The 16,794-nt window shown below is 36.0% G+C and overlaps 5 protein-coding genes across 5 annotated transcripts; 3 read left to right on the top strand and 2 right to left on the bottom strand.

Annotated features, from left to right (window-relative positions):
• Positions 1–1,300: 1,300 nt before the first annotated feature.
• LOC114367452 (stAR-related lipid transfer protein 7, mitochondrial-like) lies at positions 1,301–5,910 on the bottom strand. The gene is made up of 6 exons (XM_028324647.1): positions 5,219–5,910; positions 4,481–4,646; positions 4,015–4,191; positions 3,845–3,928; positions 2,209–2,290; positions 1,301–2,113 (listed from the first exon to the last, which is right to left on the bottom strand). The coding sequence occupies exons 1-6, from the start codon at positions 5,578–5,580 to the stop codon at positions 1,680–1,682; spliced, it is 1,305 nt and encodes a 434-aa protein (XP_028180448.1). The 5' UTR covers positions 5,581–5,910; the 3' UTR covers positions 1,301–1,679.
• A 506-nt stretch (positions 5,911–6,416) lies between these two features.
• LOC114367462 (uncharacterized protein At2g34160-like) lies at positions 6,417–8,133 on the top strand. The gene is made up of 5 exons (XM_028324655.1): positions 6,417–6,623; positions 6,860–6,908; positions 7,430–7,492; positions 7,588–7,652; positions 7,762–8,133. Exons 1-5 carry the CDS (start codon positions 6,483–6,485, stop codon positions 7,840–7,842), a joined length of 399 nt encoding a protein of 132 aa, XP_028180456.1. The 5' UTR covers positions 6,417–6,482; the 3' UTR covers positions 7,843–8,133.
• Positions 8,134–10,395: 2,262 nt separating this feature from the next.
• Positions 10,396–11,585, bottom strand: LOC114367473 (non-specific lipid-transfer protein-like protein At2g13820). The gene is made up of 3 exons (XM_028324664.1): positions 11,147–11,585; positions 10,851–10,907; positions 10,396–10,733 (listed from the first exon to the last, which is right to left on the bottom strand). Exons 1-3 carry the CDS (start codon positions 11,466–11,468, stop codon positions 10,606–10,608), a joined length of 507 nt encoding a protein of 168 aa, XP_028180465.1. The 5' UTR covers positions 11,469–11,585; the 3' UTR covers positions 10,396–10,605.
• Positions 11,586–12,792: 1,207 nt separating this feature from the next.
• On the top strand, positions 12,793–14,144 carry LOC114367483 (non-specific lipid-transfer protein-like protein At2g13820). The gene is made up of 4 exons (XM_028324674.1): positions 12,793–13,268; positions 13,404–13,433; positions 13,542–13,598; positions 13,730–14,144. The coding sequence occupies exons 1-4, from the start codon at positions 12,935–12,937 to the stop codon at positions 13,918–13,920; spliced, it is 612 nt and encodes a 203-aa protein (XP_028180475.1). The 5' UTR covers positions 12,793–12,934; the 3' UTR covers positions 13,921–14,144.
• Positions 14,145–15,055: 911 nt separating this feature from the next.
• LOC114405951 (non-specific lipid-transfer protein C6) lies at positions 15,056–16,223 on the top strand. Its single transcript, XM_028368485.1, has 3 exons — positions 15,056–15,569; positions 15,650–15,715; positions 15,792–16,223. Exons 1-3 carry the CDS (start codon positions 15,164–15,166, stop codon positions 15,995–15,997), a joined length of 678 nt encoding a protein of 225 aa, XP_028224286.1. The 5' UTR covers positions 15,056–15,163; the 3' UTR covers positions 15,998–16,223.
• The last annotated feature ends 571 nt before the right edge of the window (positions 16,224–16,794 follow it).

Raw genomic sequence — 16,794 nt, forward strand, 5'->3', positions numbered from 1 at the left:
GATCAATTTTTAATGTGTATGTTTAGATTAATTTCTTGTAATTTAAAATCCTACAATAGAAAAACTCATTAATTTGTTTATTATACTCGTTGTTTAAAAGGGCGAAGAAGAAAAACTAATCTCAACTTATTTTGGCATATTAAATTAGTGTTAAAGACACGAAATTTGATAGAGTTTTTACTTTCTTCTTCTTAATTATTAATTTCGAATCATTATTATTTGTTAGAGGGGGGAGGGGGGAGGCGGGTTTAATTTCTTAATTCATACATATGAAATGTTGATAGTGGATTTAATGGACAGTGCCCGTCCATTCAGCTTATATCTGTATCAACAAATAAAATTGATTTTCTATAATCAAAACTTCACCCTCGTCATAAAAAAAAAACTTCATTTCTATGTTTCAAACAAAATATTATAATTACTATCGGGCTACACTGTAGAATTATTTTTATTAAAAATTTGTTTGGATAAATTTTTCTATAAATAGTTATAAGAGAGTAAAATAAATTAAGTTTATCCTGTAAACTAAAATTAACTTATACAGTTAACTTTCATAAAAAACTTTTCTTTTCTAACTTTCATAAAAGTTTATGTGCTTAAATTAATTTTAACTTACAAATTAAATTCAATTTTTTTTCGTATTTCATAAGTATTTAGAGAAAAATATATCTAAATAGAACCTACAATTATGATATTATCAACCTTTTTCTTTTCAATACCATGGATGGCCAATCATGAACAACGCTTAGCACATAGAGCTGCTTGACTGCTTGATTTGCGCTTGCTTATCTTTTCATTTTCCCCTAGGTCGATGACTAATTTATAACCTTAAAAAATCTTATTTCGTTTTTTCTCCGTTTCGGAGAGGATTTGCTAATTTCACAATTTCATAATTCCCATTTCAAAATGCAAACCATTTTTTTACAGGAATTATTTTAAATTAGTGCACTGCAGCAAAAAAAAAATGGACAAAATTATGTTTCCTGAATCGAACGTGCCGACGAAAAATTGGATACCGTGGTCGTGACATCCATATCATATATCCACTATTCAAAGTGCAGCTCATTATTGAACTCAATCGTTTCTAGCTTAGCATTTGACAACTGATACGATAGGACACTAGTTTTTATCTTGTGTTTGAAGATAGAACCTAGAATCACTTTAATCCGACAAAATCTGAAACACTCAATCATCAAATTACATTCTATTAATAGGTACATATTTAAATTTCAGTTCAAGATGTGATACATAAATTCCGAATTAAATTTAATGGATCACAAATTCAATTTTGCAAAAGAAAAGAACTGAATGTTTTCGCAAACTTCATTTTGCTCCAAGTATCTGTTTACAACCGAAAAATAAACATGCACTAAGTCATGCAATTGATCCTGCTAAAATATAAAATTACGCTCCACAATCTGATAACAACGCGCCGTTGAAAGGATTTCGTTGGTTATGGAAAAAAAATGGCAAGTGATTGCAGCTTTGCATTCTAAAATGCAAGAGCGAGATGAATCTAACCAGGCTGTAACTAATACAAAAAAAAAAAGAAAATATTTATAATAATAATAACCGCAAAATTAGCATTCGATACTGATAAATGATAGTCTAAATATATTTATGATGAATATTCCGAACGGTGATAAGTGGACCTTCCCATTAAGCAGATCCTAGATCAGTCACCTCCGTGCAATTCTGTGCCCTGCTCCCAACAATAACGCCCTCCCCACAGCACTAGTATGAAGACCCAAAACCAGAGCAACAGTGCCACCTACAGCCACCCACTTCCAGTCTATGCCATTACCCTTTTGTGCGGTATTACTCATGGCTTGCACCCTATCTTCCATGCCAGACGCAGGCTCTGAGGAATGCATGTTTGTGTCAGAAGAAATCTTGGTTGTTTTACTTGCCATCAATGCACATCTTGATAAAGAAGCCTCTGTTTTCCTAGCATTCTGGTAAGCTCTCATTCCAGAATGCAATTTTTTGACAGCTCCCCACATTCCATGCCGGACTCCCAACTTCGCAACATCTTTGGGAATCCCCATGTCTTCATAATGTAGCAGGGTAACCTCACATGCAGACATCTGACCATCTCCTTTGCGAGATTCCACTGCATCAATTTCCCAGAATTAGCAGTTGAAACACCACACCATTGAATTGTTTTGAGGTTAAGGAGCAAATAATAATTGTTCCGACAGTTCTTACCAGGTTTGATTACCCAACTAGAAAAATAGAGCTCCACACGTCTGGGCTTATCCCGTTTTGGCAAACTTGGATAGGGTACTCCCTACAACATTGAAGATTGAATAGGAATAAACCAAATTGAAAACCAAACAAACCGGAAAAAACAAATTTTTCATTGGATTGGATTGAAATTCAGATCCTAAGTTGAAAACCAATTTAATCCAAACCAACTAGAACATTGATTGTGTATTCAAAATTATTCAATAATTAGTTACGTATCTATGCATTTAAGAACTTGTATTAGCTATGAATTTGTCATCCATTGTATTTTTATTCCACAGTAATAAATGTTGGGCTTTAAAGGAATAATAAGAGAGAAATGTAAGAATAGAAAAAATGAGTATATTAAAATGGATGTGTGACCACACAAGAAAATATAAGATACCAATGTTTTAAATCTTGGATGGCAGCTGACTCTAAAAAAGCTATAGCGAGATAGTGTATAGCGGGGTAGCCACTATTTTGAATTTTTTTACAGTTTATATAATGTATACTATATGTATATAAATTCTCAAAAAAAGATAACAAAAATACTCAAAATTAATGACATTCATAATTAACAATAAAAAGTTAAGAGGTGTCTTTAAAAAACACACAAGTACCAACAAATGTCAAATAAAAGCTTCCTAGATAGGAACCATCAACCATCTTTTAAATCCAAGTCTTCTTTATCATTTTCACTATTATTAGTTTATTACATAAATTTTATTTTTGGAAATTAAGTATCCCTCCAAGAAAGCCCTAATGTCTATGTTCAGAGGGAATTTTTTGGAATCAACACTTAGCGCCGCTATTTGGTTTGCTATGGCCGCTACACTAAATGTTCCGCTACGGCAGTCCCAGTAGCGGGCAGGGACCACTCTGCACCGCTATAGCACGCTATTTAAAACACTGCAAGATACAAAATGATTGTATGCAAGGAGATATTGATGTAGCACTTATCAAGGAAAAGATGATAAGAAAATTGGTTAAGATGGCTTCTACAATACAAAAGAGGTTACTGAAGACACTAGTGAGGTGGGTAGATATAGCATGATTTTTAATCCTCTAGATGGAGACCAAAAGGAACATTGGAAGGGATTATTAAAAGAGATCCCATAGTGAATAATAACTCAAAATTTGATTTTTAACCGAGCCTAATGAATGTCAGTATGTGATCCATGTAGCCAGTCTCACATAGTGAGATAAAACTATTGTTGTATGTATAAACTTCAGTATAGAGGTCCTCATGCTACCTGCTTAGTGCTGACTACTACAGCAAATTTGGGGTTTGGCCACTACACTGCTATTCAGGGTGAATAACTACAATAATAACTAGTTCAAATTACATTATCAACTCAACGTGTGAAACTGGGTTTAAAAAAAAAAAAATGGAGAAAGGGGGGACCATTTTCCACTTATTCCTTTCCTTTATGCCATATAATTCATTACTCAAATGTTTCTACTGAACTGAGAAATTGAAACATTCACTGTCAGTGTCATCACATCAACAGGACTTTCTTTTCTAGCAATAGAAGAGTGGGGGCTAGTCATTGGGAGAGGAGCAGAAACAAGAGGAAAAGCCATAAAATTATAATAAATCATGTTAGAACCATACCTTCGTCACACAATAGTATGTGTTTCCAGCTTGCCATATTCTTCGAGCAATGATGTATTCTCTATCGCTACAAAAAAAGGGGAACTACAAACAAAAGGAGTAAATGACGAATCAGTGAACCATACTATTGCACACTTAAAATACAAATTTAAGATCTTTGGTGAAGATACCTTTTTAATCCAGTGAGAAATCATTGTCCCATTATGAGGGCATTCCTCCAATACTTTGCAGTATGCAAGCATAGCATCCCATTTAGGACGAAAGTCATCATCCCAGAAGAAATCCCTCACCAACTCTGGAGTTGCATCATCGAAGACAGTTCTACTACAGTAAACAGTAGGACCTGTCTGTTAACAAATCCAGGTCCAACATCAGATGGTGGTATATTTCTAATCTAAAGTGGAAATACAAAAAGAAATAAATCAAATAATCAACAACATAGATGGTGAGGATGTATTAATTATTTTGGGTAGGAAATATAGAATGGAAAAAACTGGATGACAATTCTACTTTAAACTAAGGGGTATACGTGCCACTGATAGAAGAAAAATATCCAAATTCATAATTAATACAAGATGTATGTGATTTTTGTTAGATTACAATGTATAGACAGTTGAAATGAGATGAAAATTGAACCTCAGGATCGTGACGCCAAGCTTTGTATTGCATGTTTGGTGTTGACCTTTCCATAAAACTCTGCCAGTCCATCATTTCATCCTTCCCTTCAAGAAGATGAAGAAAATGTTCCAAATCGGCCTGTGTAACAGTGTCCTGCTCCCTCTCCTCAGCCATATCACCGGACCTAATGCATGTGCAATAACAAAGTTGCCAAATGAATAAAACAATTAGTTCTTCTTCTAGCAATACAGCACAAATGCACAATATATCATAAAATCTGATAGCTAGAACTAGAAGTAAGCAATTACAAAGACAATAATTAAACACCAATAATGCAACAAAGAAGCCGATGGTCATATTGAAACAGATTAGAGACACAGAAGAAATCGCACACAGGTCAGCTGTTCTGGTAGGTAATCATTAAAATATCCCTATCCCGAACCAAACTAAATTGGATTGTCTAGATCACTTCATAAGTGTTTAAAAATAGTTTCTAGAAAACCTGAAAAACTAAATGCAAAACACAAATTATTACAAAACAAATACTACACGCCTAATACATGATACAATTCAATATTTTCATCCATCCAATCCTCTCAATAATGCGCGTCCTGGTTTCCTTTTCAAGGATTGCTTATCCTAAACTATAAAACTAGCGTACTGAATAGATGTAATCAGAGATCAACTTGTTGCGACAAACCTTTCAAATAAATCACCATTGTCAAAATTAAAAGAGATGGAAAATTGAGGAGTTACCGAGCAGTGAGTGAGATGGCGTTGGAGTCGGCAGTATCGGATTGCGAAGGCGAGGGATCTTGAGTTTTGGCCTTGGTCTTGCCTTTGAAATTGAACCAATAGGTGAAGGCGGAGAGGGCGGTGAAGGCGAGCCAGAGGCGGCGGGCGCCGAAGCCCGGCGGCGCCGTCCAGAGGAATCTGAACTTGCTGCGGAGGCCGAGGAAGACGAGCCCCGTCCAGCGCGGCCGCCACGACCAACCGATCACCAGGCCGATCATCACGGCCAGCCAAATCGGAACCGCGCATAGCAAAATGTCGACGAATGTCTCCGTTAACGAGGGTTTCTTCAGAAACTCAACCACGTCGAAGAAAGAATCCTCCATTTTCCCGAGAAAATGAAAGATCCCTCTCTCTTTCTCAATTAATCAATCTATGTTTCTCTCTGCTAACAAAAATCGAATCAGATGACGGAAACCCTGTTGCGCAGGAGGACACACCCAAGGAGTTCCCCCTCTTCCATCTTCAACAAACAAAAACAAAACGCAAACAGGATAGGCTTCGCTGAGAGAAAAAGGCACGTGGCAGCGTACCTGCCGTCGATTTGTTTGCATTCATTATTGGAAAGGATTTGTTAGGTTCGGCAGTTCAAGTCCCCAACCTTTTGTCTGATTAAAATCCAAACCAAATGCCGCCTAAATTTGTTCAAGATAGAGATATTCTTTTCTGTAACCCTCGCTGTTTACATTAGCTGTATTTCCTTCATCATGTTAAATTAGATTATTTGCTTGTTTTATTCAGGAATAATTCTAAGATAACAAATGAATATATTTTTTTACAAAATACATTATCCAATGGAATTTCTTGGATTATAATGACATTGATTTTATTTTTTAATGCACTAAGAAAGGCCCGAATCAAGCATGGGATGAGAGTTGACTGAGGCCGCATGGTCGTTTTGCAAGAGAAGCCCAAATCAATACAAACCCAATAGAGGAAGACAGAAGCATAATAACTCATGAGCAGGTAAGTAAGAAATTAATGAAAATCAATATTACTCACATAGTGTAATAATGACAGAGAGTTATTTTTTTAATCCATCACTATTTTTCAATTAAAAAGCAATGGAAATATAATTGAAACGAAGGGGAAAAGGGGGACACGTGTTCTCTTTTGATTAGTTAAGGGCTTCTATAAAGGCGCCCCCGTGAACAGAAATAGCATTTCATTTCTTGTTGTCGAAGCTTCTTAAAATTTGCTGCACAGAGGAGAGTGAGAAGGCAAGGCAATGGAGATGACGAGGGTGAATGCTAAGAGCAATAACTCCAACGCCAAGACTAATGGCGTGAAAGAGAAAGCCAAGAAGATAGTCCGAATTCAGGTTTCCAAAACCAAGAAACCTTTCTTCTTCTACCTCAATCTCGCTAAGGTGTCACTCTCTTTCATTCTCCCTCTCGTTAACTTTCAATCCCAATATTCAACACAATCTACTTTCGAATTGGTTTATTGGCAATTTTGTGTTTTCTTGATTTTTTTTTTTCATTTTTCATTTCGCTTTCCTTGGAAATTGGATTAACGCCGCTTAGAATCTTTTTCCCTTACATTTCTTCGACAAAACTTCTCTATGAAATTGGCTTATCGATCTTGTGTTTCTTTCTGATGCAGAAATACATAAAACAGGGCAATGACGTCGAGCTCTCTGCATTGGGCATGGGTATAATTTTCTTGAAACCTTTCTGTGCTTTCATTTCCCCCAACCCTCAATTTAGGCCGATAGATTCTGCTCATTACTAATTGGATTATGGTTCCCATCAAGAGCAAGTTACACTTTGAACATTAAAGGGTGTTCTTGGTTGAGCATGTAAAAAATTTAGAATAAAGATCAATTTAAATTGCACGAAAATTATTTTCAATCTGTTCTCTATTCTCCACTTGATCGAAATTAATCGTACCCAAAATGTCAAAACTGTCTGCATTGTGCATTCTTTTTATGTAATTGAGTTTCTCAATTCTTATATGTGTACTAACTGATGTCTCAGTGAAGGGTTACACACATGCATTGAAACTAATTATACCCTAATACACCCTAAATGTCAAAACTGTTTGCATTGTGCATTCTTTTTATGTGATTTTATCATATCGTAGTGACTGATGTCTCACTGAGGGTTATATAACATTACACACACACTTGCCTTTTGTTTTTCTAACTTTTTTTCTTTTTAAATTGAATCTCAGCTATTCCAACTGTTGTAATCATCTCTGAGATTTTGAAAAGCAACGGGTGGGCATTTGAGAAAAGTAAGACCAGTCTTCTCCTTACAAAGCTTGCCAAAAACTAAACGTTTTATTCTGTGTTTTAATTAAATTGGTTTTCACGTGGGTATGTGATGCAGATATTACGACATCCACTGTAGCTGCCAAGGAAGACAAGGAAGGTCGAGAGATTCCAAAGGCTAAGGTAGGTTTTTCCGCCTGAACTTTCCTTATTTGGATTATCACTCAATTGTTCAGTTTGCTATGTTATTTATGGATGACCATAATGGCATGTCATTTATTTATTACTACAGCTTGGGGTTTTGCTGGGAAAGGCTGGGGATATGGATCAAAGTACTGTTGATGCATCGTTGGGGAAGAATGCTGATGACTGATAATAAGGCATGACAGTTACAGAGTAGTGCCAAATAATGAAGCATTGAAGCTCTTCTGGTTGTAGTATATGTAAATGTAAATGAATTCCCAGTATATGATCTATAGTTCCTTTTCTTTTACTATGTCTACTGTTTAGGGAGGTAATATACAGCGCTGATAGTCCTTCGAAATGTGGTTTGGGCATAAGGCTATTAGGATTTTATCCTGTAAAAAGTGTTCCTTGTATAGATGTACTTTCTCATATTTCGTATTACTGAAGCATAATAGAGATTGGAATGTGTTAGAAGTTATGATTCCCTCTTTCTCTCTCTACGCGACTGACAAAGAAAGGCGTTTCTCAAATTTTACATTTTATAATCGCTAATGACTACAATCAGTACATAGATTACAGAAGAGACAATTTGTTAATTGGCTACGGTGAGCGCCACTACTTTGTTAGATTAGATGTTAGCTAATGGCCAACTTCATAAAGTTTTCTTCAGCCAAGAAATTTGATTGATTATACTGTGGTAACTTTTCTTCAGCCAGCATATCCACATGCATAATGTTGCTATTTCAATGTGGAATAGATGAAATTTTAATATTCTTTGCTTCTTACTCAACGTAGTTGAAAAATCAAAAGAAATAAATGTGGATAGAGAAAATAAACCCATTTACAAATTGCAATTTTGGGTGTGATTGGCGTTAAAATTGGAGCACAATAATTTGATCAAGGCTAAGTTGAGGTACACCTTTTCTTTCTCATATGTTATTTTATTTCAATAACCTTGTGATATTATTAATCACGTTGATATATGATACAGCCACGTTTATTTACTCTCAATTAATTATGAGATAAAATGATGATTAATTTTACCTCACAATACATTTTGTCACTTGTGAAACAAATTTAATCATATTTACACAGATAAATTAATCACATTTAGTCAATATTAACCACAAAAATAAAAAATTTATTTATTGTTAACTATTTATAAAATAAAATTAACTAATGTACTTAGAACGTTCATTAAAAAATTAAAAAGAAAAATTATTTGAGACCGCTTACCGTTACACCCTGAAGCACACCGAGTACATCCAGAACACCTTCTCCGTCGGCATGCCTTCTTCCCAGCCCTTGAAGGACCCTCATTACTGTCTACAATGTCAAGGTGCCAGGCCCGATTGTGTTACTGTCCAGAAGAATCTCAGTAGGGATAGGGTTGTAACCGCAGTTATTGGAGTCATGCAAGACTGTCAAGCAGTAGTCTAAGCACACGGTTCTAACTTGCTGGCGTCGGCAGATTAGTAAGAACAAGCGACCTCAAGACAAGGGCTGCAGCATTGGACGTCTGGGAGAGACTAGAAGATTTTGTACGCTCACGGTCACATTCTTGATTTTGTACCATATTTACGGATCATGTACGTACACAATGTTGCACTTTTTGCGGTCTTCATGTTTTATCAGATGATATGAGATAAATGTTTATGATAACATGCTCCGTATAATGGACGGAAATGTTTACACCTGCAGCGAACTTTTAAAGCTACATATGTCAAATTTATGCCCCCAAGTTCTTGTCCATATAAGATTAATTTCTGTGCAATGTTTGGAACATTTACCTTTACTAGTACTTCTATTTTTCATCAGGAGTTGCTGGATTTAGAGATTGAGTTGACTCAGAGTTCTAGCTCGTTCTTTATTTGTTTTCTTGTTCTTGTCTTACTTTCAAGTTGGACATTTAAGATTTACAGTGTGTTTGGGAAATGGTTGAAACCAACTTAAGCCCACGTTAACTTCAATCCAACACAACACTCATCTTTTCTATTTTTTTTTATCACCAAATGTTAGTTGTTAGAATGTTAGTTTTGTTAGCAGAAGGGATTACCTTCCCCTCCTTCCCTTCTAGCATAACCATCCAACCCACCTTATATCTCCATCCTCTCTGTTTAGTGCATTGGAAAGTGCAAACCAACAATTTTTGCCTTTGAATCAGTGATCCAAACACACTATTAGTTATCTACGTGAAATGTGGTTGTCCTGTACCTACCTATCTGTTGTGTTTCCTCATTTATGTGTTTCATGGCATATGACCTATTTATTCATCTGTTCTGCTGTGTCTAGGAGGAAATCATGCTAGTCTGCCACTGCATCATGTTCTGTAATTGAAGCCTGTTGATCTAGTAATCTACTTGAAGATGGGACCTATTAATTTGGCTTGAGTTTATTGTTGGCAGCTTTTGTGAGGGTTAATGTGTAAATGAGCTTTTATGTTATTAACACTTCTATGGCTAAGAAAATTAAAGACAATCCTTTCATTCCCATGTCTAAGAAAATAGTAGAAAATAAATGGAAAGGGTGTGTTTGGTAAAAGGAAGGGGGGAGTTGGATTGACAATAAGTTGGACCTATGGTCTAATAATGTGTTTGTAGTTTGTGGATTGCCTAAATTCAGTTTCATTGATCAGTTTCAATTAAAAGTTGATTGCCTTCATAGTGCCGCAAAGTGGTATACTCGAATTTTGTTTGTTTTATGAGGTTAGAATCCATTGACGTGTTCCGTGTGAATAAGATTATAATAGCAAACCAAGTGACAACCCATTTTATTGATAAATGAGAGAACAAATGTCTCTGATTATACAAAACTATGTAACCCAGTAGGGGTCACGAATGAATAGATTGAACCCTTCAGCATAAGGAAACTCAATAATAGCAAATGATTAAACAAGGACAATTGGCAAACAAGCAAAAAATAGCAAATGGGAAATCAACTGATTATGGAATCAGTATGATGTGAAAGTTGACACGTATGTTGCTGCCAAAATAAGTATCAGAGGAATCGATAACTTAATGGAATTTCCGCTGGATGAGCCATTATCAGTTGTGGGTAGGTTTTTGGATCCTCCAGTTCCTGCAAGTGAATGTCAACTTGAATGGTTAACACGGACAAGGGACAAATTGGATAATCAAACCGTAAAGCATCAAACCAAAATACTCCCTCAAAATGTGGTGAATTAACATCCAATACCTGATGGAGCTGAATTTGGAGATTCCGCAACTGTTCCTGTTGGTGGTGAAGCAGCAGCTGGTGACGAACAAAAAATGTTAAGTTAGCAGAAGGATATTGATTATATAGTTTTGTTTTTTTTGTTCTATCTATTGCCTCCATACACCATAGTGTGCCAAGGCTGATTGATGTTTACATAGTATCTCTGGTGTCTCAATATTCTTACTAAGGTTGGATACACATGTTTAATGGGAGAATGTTCTTTTTGTTATTTTTGTATTCAATGTAATGAAATAGAAACTTGTTGTCATATTTACCATTGTTACACTGACTGGTGGGTGGGGTCTGCACCTCGCAAGCACCAGGCAAAGCCAGAGCCTGAGTTTGGTTGATGTTGAGCCCCAGTGATGATCCACCGCCGCTAAGAACCTGACATAGGCATTGTGGTTGTGAGCGCACCACACTGGCAAGCTGTGAGCAGCATCCTGAAGATGGGGTCGAAGAATTCCCTGTGATATAGTTAAGGCATGGTGACAGGCTCACTAACACATTTGTGCAACTCGATTGTGCCACAGCTCCTGCGCACAGCATGGCCATTACCACCAAAACCAAACCCATCTCCATTTTTGTGTGTTCCATTTGAATTGTATAATGCAAATATGTTGGAATCCTTTTCCTTTTTTTTTTCTTCTTTGGGAGGGGTAAAGTAAAGTTAAGATGGGGATAGTTTGGATGAGGATGAGGATGGTTTTGGAAGAAGGAGGGAATGGGTTTTTGTAGGGAAAGGGGGAAAGAAAATGACAATGGTAAGGTGATGTGGTTGAACAACTCCTCCTACTCTCCAACGGGATCTATTTGGTATTTGGTGGCGGCCTTATATATTATGTTAGGTATTCAAACTTGGATTTATATGCTTAAGTGGGAAAATTCAAAAGGCAGTTCGGTTAAACAGATGACCGACTGAAGCATCTGAGGCTAGTCTCTATAATCTCTTTATGTTTACTAAAGCTGTAGACTTCAAAAATACCACCAATCAAGAAAGAACCACGTGTCCTACGAGATGACGAGACCACACTACCTGTATGTTTGATTCAAACGTATGTATTTTTTAATTACTTTTTTTATACAGTTTTCTGAGAATTTCTTTCAAGAAGTTATTTCATCAAAATAAAAAAACTCTCCGGAACATAAATTTAAGATAAAATGTATGTACAATTAGCGTCCTCTTGTAGCTTCAACTAGAGTGCAATTGGCATTATAAGTTATATTGATTTACCATAAAGCCAACATCTCCCAAAGAATTTAACTAGCCAAATTTTGCAGAATTATAATAATTTAAGGAATTTTTGTACCATCTATATGCAAGTAAATTTTCATTTACGCAGTCAGAAACTTTTGTTATAAGGAATAAGGAGAGGCAAAATATCGATTGTCAATATTTTCACCGAAATATTGGTTGTCATAAATCAAGTCGCCATCAAAAACAGTTTGGATATGGTTAATAAATTGGGTCTTTGAAAAAAGTCTAGCTTGGGCTTGACCCCAAAACATGTAGACCCACTGACACACACCATTTTAGTTTGCTATGTATGTTGCACGAAAGGTGAGGGCCTGGGTCCTATACCCACTTAAATGAGTTGAGTAAGTCTAATAGAAGCTGTATGTGTTAACTTAGCAGTTAGCAATACATTGGTATAATCTAAAGAATATATATTATAAAAGCAGAGAAAGGAACTACTACTAGGATTCGGTTATCCACCTAAGCAGCTGACCTAATACTTAATAAAGAATGATTTGATTTGAGAACAAATTAAGGTAGTTTGTTTCAGATGCCACTTGCAGAGCTTAACATGTCTAGTTCTACAGAGATCACAACACTCACAAAATACCAATGCTACCTACTCCATCTCTTTTCAATTTCCATTTCCCATTGAATGGTTATGGCAGTTGAGCTTTCAAACCAACTTCAACACCTCTATTTTTTCTCCCCTCCACTTCCATTCTATTCTCTCTTTATAAATTTCCTTACCCTGCTGCACTTTCCCATCATCAAACTTCCAATTCCAAACTGCACTTTTGAACACAAGCAGCCAAAGCTTCAAAACATGGAACGTTTTGTGCGCCTAACTGTGGTATTAGCCATGGCTATGGTGATGGCTGCACCAGCCTACGCTCAGATCAGCAGCACGCCTTGCAGCACATCGATGATAAACAGTTTGTTCAACCCTTGTATGAATTTCCTCACAAATAGCAGTGCCAATGGCACTTCACCTACTGCTGAGTGCTGCAATTCCATCAAGTCACTCACAAGTGGTGGCATGGACTGTTTGTGTCTCATTATCACTGGCAATGTTCCCTTTAGAATACCAATCAACCGAACCTTGGCCATCTCTCTTCCTCGTGCTTGCAATTTGCCTCGTCTTCCACTTCAATGCAAAAGTATTTATATACTATTTCTTTTCAATCTTTATTCTCTTAATTTGTCTAGTTTTTAAACAACTATTACTTCTATTCTGTTTATCATTAATGAGGCTAAGATCAAGATGAATTATCTTCTGCTTTGTTATTTTTCAGCCTCAGGCGGTTCACCACTTCCAGCTCCAGGTAATGCCAATATATATGCCTAAAACTTGCTATATTAAGTATAAATCATTATATCCTTTTCCATGTTAACTAATTAATGTTTTGAATGATTTTGATTTATATTGACAGGACCAGCGGCTTTTGGGCCATCTCTTTCTCCATCTGCTCCATCTCTTAGTCCTGAAGGTACTTACTTATGCCTTATGGTCAAGAAAAATACCATGCATGTTTTTTATGACATGCATTGTGTCAGTTTATTGAGTAATAATAGCTTCTAATGTTTGATACTAATATCAGCATGTTCTTTCTTTGAACAGCTTCCTCTGTACTTCCCTCACCTTCTTTGGCACCAGTGTCTGACACAACCCCTCCTCTTTTGACTCCGTCATCTGCAACCACTGGAAGTGGCCGTTCTGATCTGACCCCATCATCTGCCATGTCATCTTACCGTTTTCTACCTTCAGTTGTGTTGATTGTGTTAGGATTTGCTGTTCTTAAACACTACTAGGTTGCTGAGCCTTCCACAATTCCACATCCTTAATTTGTGGATGTAAATGTACCTAATAGGTTTGCAATATGTGTGGTTGTTGCGTTAGGTTTTGCTAGCTGATATTGTTTCAGACCCACCTTGGGGGAGTATTATTTGTGTCGTAATGCATATGAGTGCATGAAAAACAAATTACTATTATTTTATCGATTCAAGAAGTTTATTGAGTTTGCCGAATTTCATTACTTAATTAGTATCTAAAGAATTCTTTGTAGACTAAACAAAGTGTTTGATATGGTGTCTGATCTACCTACAGTTCCACTCGTTACGTTGGTTCATTAGGAGACCATATAGAATGCATGTAGTTAGAATAGAACATGTACCTAAATTAGGTACCGCAAAGAAACACACCATATATTTATCTCTATCTAGGAACACCTTCCACAAGAGGATCAGCGGGGGTTCCACTTCCACTTAATATGTGTATACACCATAGTGAATGGATGCCTTGCTGAAATGGTTCAATTAGGCATCAATCCCGAAACAAGTGTAACAGATCCTCCAAATGATTACCTTACCACAACCAATACATAAATCAGTTTGTGAAAAACCCAACCTATATATATTTTTTAATCATCATATTGGTATGGAGTTATTAATTTTATCGATAACTAATTTCTAAAAGGATGAAAAATTTAATTGATTATTTTTAGTAAAGTTTTTTTTAATCATATTTTTTTATTTATAAAGTTCAAATCCAAAATATTATTTAAGAAAATCAAATTCAATGTGAGAATCATATATATAAGCAAATTCAATAGTAAATTAATATTATAATATGATAAAAAAAAGATTATGTATTTTAAATTTGTTAATTTTTACAATAATTATTTAAAAGTCACATTAAGAATGATTTGTAATTATACTATTAATATTATAATTATAGCAACTAAAATAATTTATTTATGATTTTTAAAATTTATTATAAAGTTGAATAATTTTATGATATAGTAGAAGAGAGAAAATACTATGCACTCATATGATATAAATTTTTTATATTATTATCCGATGACTGTGATAAGATTATTAGTTTTAATAATAATCAGGCGAAAACTGATTTATAATTGGTTGGTTGTTACTGTAAACGAAACTGATTTATAATTGGAAAAATGGAAAGATGGTGGCGTGAGAAAGAAAATAAAGGTGATTGATTTGTTAGTGTAGAATGTAGATTGAAAAAATAGATCGTGGTAACGCAAACGCAATGATGAGAGTTCTTGATCAGTCGGCTTCGTTTCTTTCAGTAGTCACGCCAAATGATAAGCGTATTACGGCCACAACCAAAAATGCAGCGGCGGCGTTGCTCCTCCTTGTATTCTTCCTCAGTGCAGCGACGGAGGCGGCGGCAGGGTGCACGGAAGAGCTGATATCGTTTTCAGCGTGTCTGCCATACGTGTCGTACCCGCCGAACAACCTCACAGAAAGTGCTTCGAAAAAGTGCTGCGAGGAGTTCTCCTCCGCCGTAGAATCAGAATCGGTTTGCCTCTGCTATCTGATCCGGCAGCCACTGATTCTGGGGTTCCCTCTCAACACCACCAGGCTCCATTCCCTCTCTTCCCTTTGCTCAACCTCAACCTCCTTCCCTTTTCTTTGCTCCTCATCATCATCAGGTTTGTTAATTTCTTTTCTTCATTGTTAGTTAGTTAGTTAGTTAAGGTCTTAATTTGCACTGCATTGCATTGTTTGACAGAATCTTCGGCTCTGCCCCCTCTCAACAGCGCACTACCAACTCAAACTGAAGGATCTTCCGCTTCTTGTGAGTAGTCATTATATTGATTGATGTTTAACAAGAATGATAATGAACATTAACATGTATGTATACGTGGCAACAGTGTCAGGGGCAGGAGGAGGTGGGTCCCGCGGTAAGGGAGGAGGATCTTATGGGAGTGGGACTACAGTAGTACCCACATTCACCGGCGCCGGAGGAGGTTTTCACCATCGCTCCTCCCATGTTTCAACCCTCACTACCTCTCAATTCCTATCCATCCACCTTGCTACAATATTCCTCACAACATGTCACCTTTACAATTCTTGCTAATTTCTCTCTCTACCATGTTACTCTTTTTCATTTCCCGCATGGGATTGTTGAATAGCTTAATTAGGGATGTATTGCTCTCTCTCTCTCTATTATCATGACTATTTCTTGTTCATTTCTAATCCCTATTGATTGTTTCCGTCAATCACAACTTACATGCTTAGCTATTTGTAATTCACCCAGATACCATATACTGTGGGTTAGAAAAATTTCTCCCATTTTTATTTTCTTTTTCTTGTCTCCACGTGCACTCATGTTATCATTCCAAACACAAGTTTAAGTCGGATACAAACATTTTTATTTTGGTGATCATAAACATATAACTCCAATTGTTAAAACTAATATTCATTGATCATTAACATATAATTTTAGCTTGCCTAGCTTGTGATTATTTTCTTAAGCCAATAGCTAGCAGCTTTCAATTATGGCTTACCCTAAGGTCCCAGCTATTTCTGAGCCTTCTGCAGGCATAGCATAACCCTCCATATATGCTGTTTATAGTACGTATCCACTCCATATATCCGTAAAAAAAAAAAAAAAAAAAAGCCTTGTTATCTTTTTCTGAATAACTTTCATTAATTCAGTGGACCAAATAAGCTTCATTTTTATTTTTTATTTACTTTAATCTTTCTTCCTTTGCACATCCGTGAACCGATGTTTGGAATTGGTCGCATCAACACTTTTTACGTGTATGCAAACGAATATTGGTAAAATTAATTTGGAATGAAGTTAATTTTTAAAAATCAATGATTTGAATTAAAATTAATCTTAAAGTAATGTGATTTTTGTTTAAATATCTT

This window comes from Glycine soja, chromosome 1, assembly GCF_004193775.1.
Source record: "Glycine soja cultivar W05 chromosome 1, ASM419377v2, whole genome shotgun sequence".
NCBI lineage: Eukaryota > Viridiplantae > Streptophyta > Magnoliopsida > Fabales > Fabaceae > Glycine > Glycine soja.

Excerpts from the sequence above, each read along its gene's own strand:
- LOC114367452 (XM_028324647.1), bottom strand. The coding sequence starts at position 5,580 with ATGGAGGATTCTTTCTTCGACGTGGTTGAGTTTCTGAAGAAACCCTCG. Across the intron at positions 3,929-4,014 it reads TTTCTCACTGGATTAAAAAG|TTCCCCTTTTTTTGTAGCGA; the intron begins GTATCTTCACCA and ends TTTTGTTTGTAG. Across the intron at positions 2,114-2,208 it reads TAGTTGGGTAATCAAACCTG|TGGAATCTCGCAAAGGAGAT; the intron begins GTAAGAACTGTC and ends AAATTGATGCAG.
- LOC114367462 (XM_028324655.1), top strand. The coding sequence starts at position 6,483 with ATGGAGATGACGAGGGTGAATGCTAAGAGCAATAACTCCAACGCCAAG. Across the intron at positions 6,909-7,429 it reads GCTCTCTGCATTGGGCATGG|CTATTCCAACTGTTGTAATC; the intron begins GTATAATTTTCT and ends ATTGAATCTCAG. Across the intron at positions 7,493-7,587 it reads CGGGTGGGCATTTGAGAAAA|ATATTACGACATCCACTGTA; the intron begins GTAAGACCAGTC and ends TATGTGATGCAG.
- LOC114367473 (XM_028324664.1), bottom strand. The coding sequence starts at position 11,468 with ATGGAACACACAAAAATGGAGATGGGTTTGGTTTTGGTGGTAATGGCC. Across the intron at positions 10,908-11,146 it reads CACCAGTCAGTGTAACAATG|CTGCTGCTTCACCACCAACA; the intron begins GTAAATATGACA and ends GTTCGTCACCAG. Across the intron at positions 10,734-10,850 it reads TCCAAATTCAGCTCCATCAG|GAACTGGAGGATCCAAAAAC; the intron begins GTATTGGATGTT and ends ATTCACTTGCAG.
- LOC114367483 (XM_028324674.1), top strand. The coding sequence starts at position 12,935 with ATGGAACGTTTTGTGCGCCTAACTGTGGTATTAGCCATGGCTATGGTG. Across the intron at positions 13,269-13,403 it reads TCTTCCACTTCAATGCAAAA|CCTCAGGCGGTTCACCACTT; the intron begins GTATTTATATAC and ends GTTATTTTTCAG. Across the intron at positions 13,434-13,541 it reads TTCACCACTTCCAGCTCCAG|GACCAGCGGCTTTTGGGCCA; the intron begins GTAATGCCAATA and ends TTATATTGACAG.
- LOC114405951 (XM_028368485.1), top strand. The coding sequence starts at position 15,164 with ATGATGAGAGTTCTTGATCAGTCGGCTTCGTTTCTTTCAGTAGTCACG. Across the intron at positions 15,570-15,649 it reads TTGCTCCTCATCATCATCAG|AATCTTCGGCTCTGCCCCCT; the intron begins GTTTGTTAATTT and ends ATTGTTTGACAG. Across the intron at positions 15,716-15,791 it reads TGAAGGATCTTCCGCTTCTT|TGTCAGGGGCAGGAGGAGGT; the intron begins GTGAGTAGTCAT and ends ACGTGGCAACAG.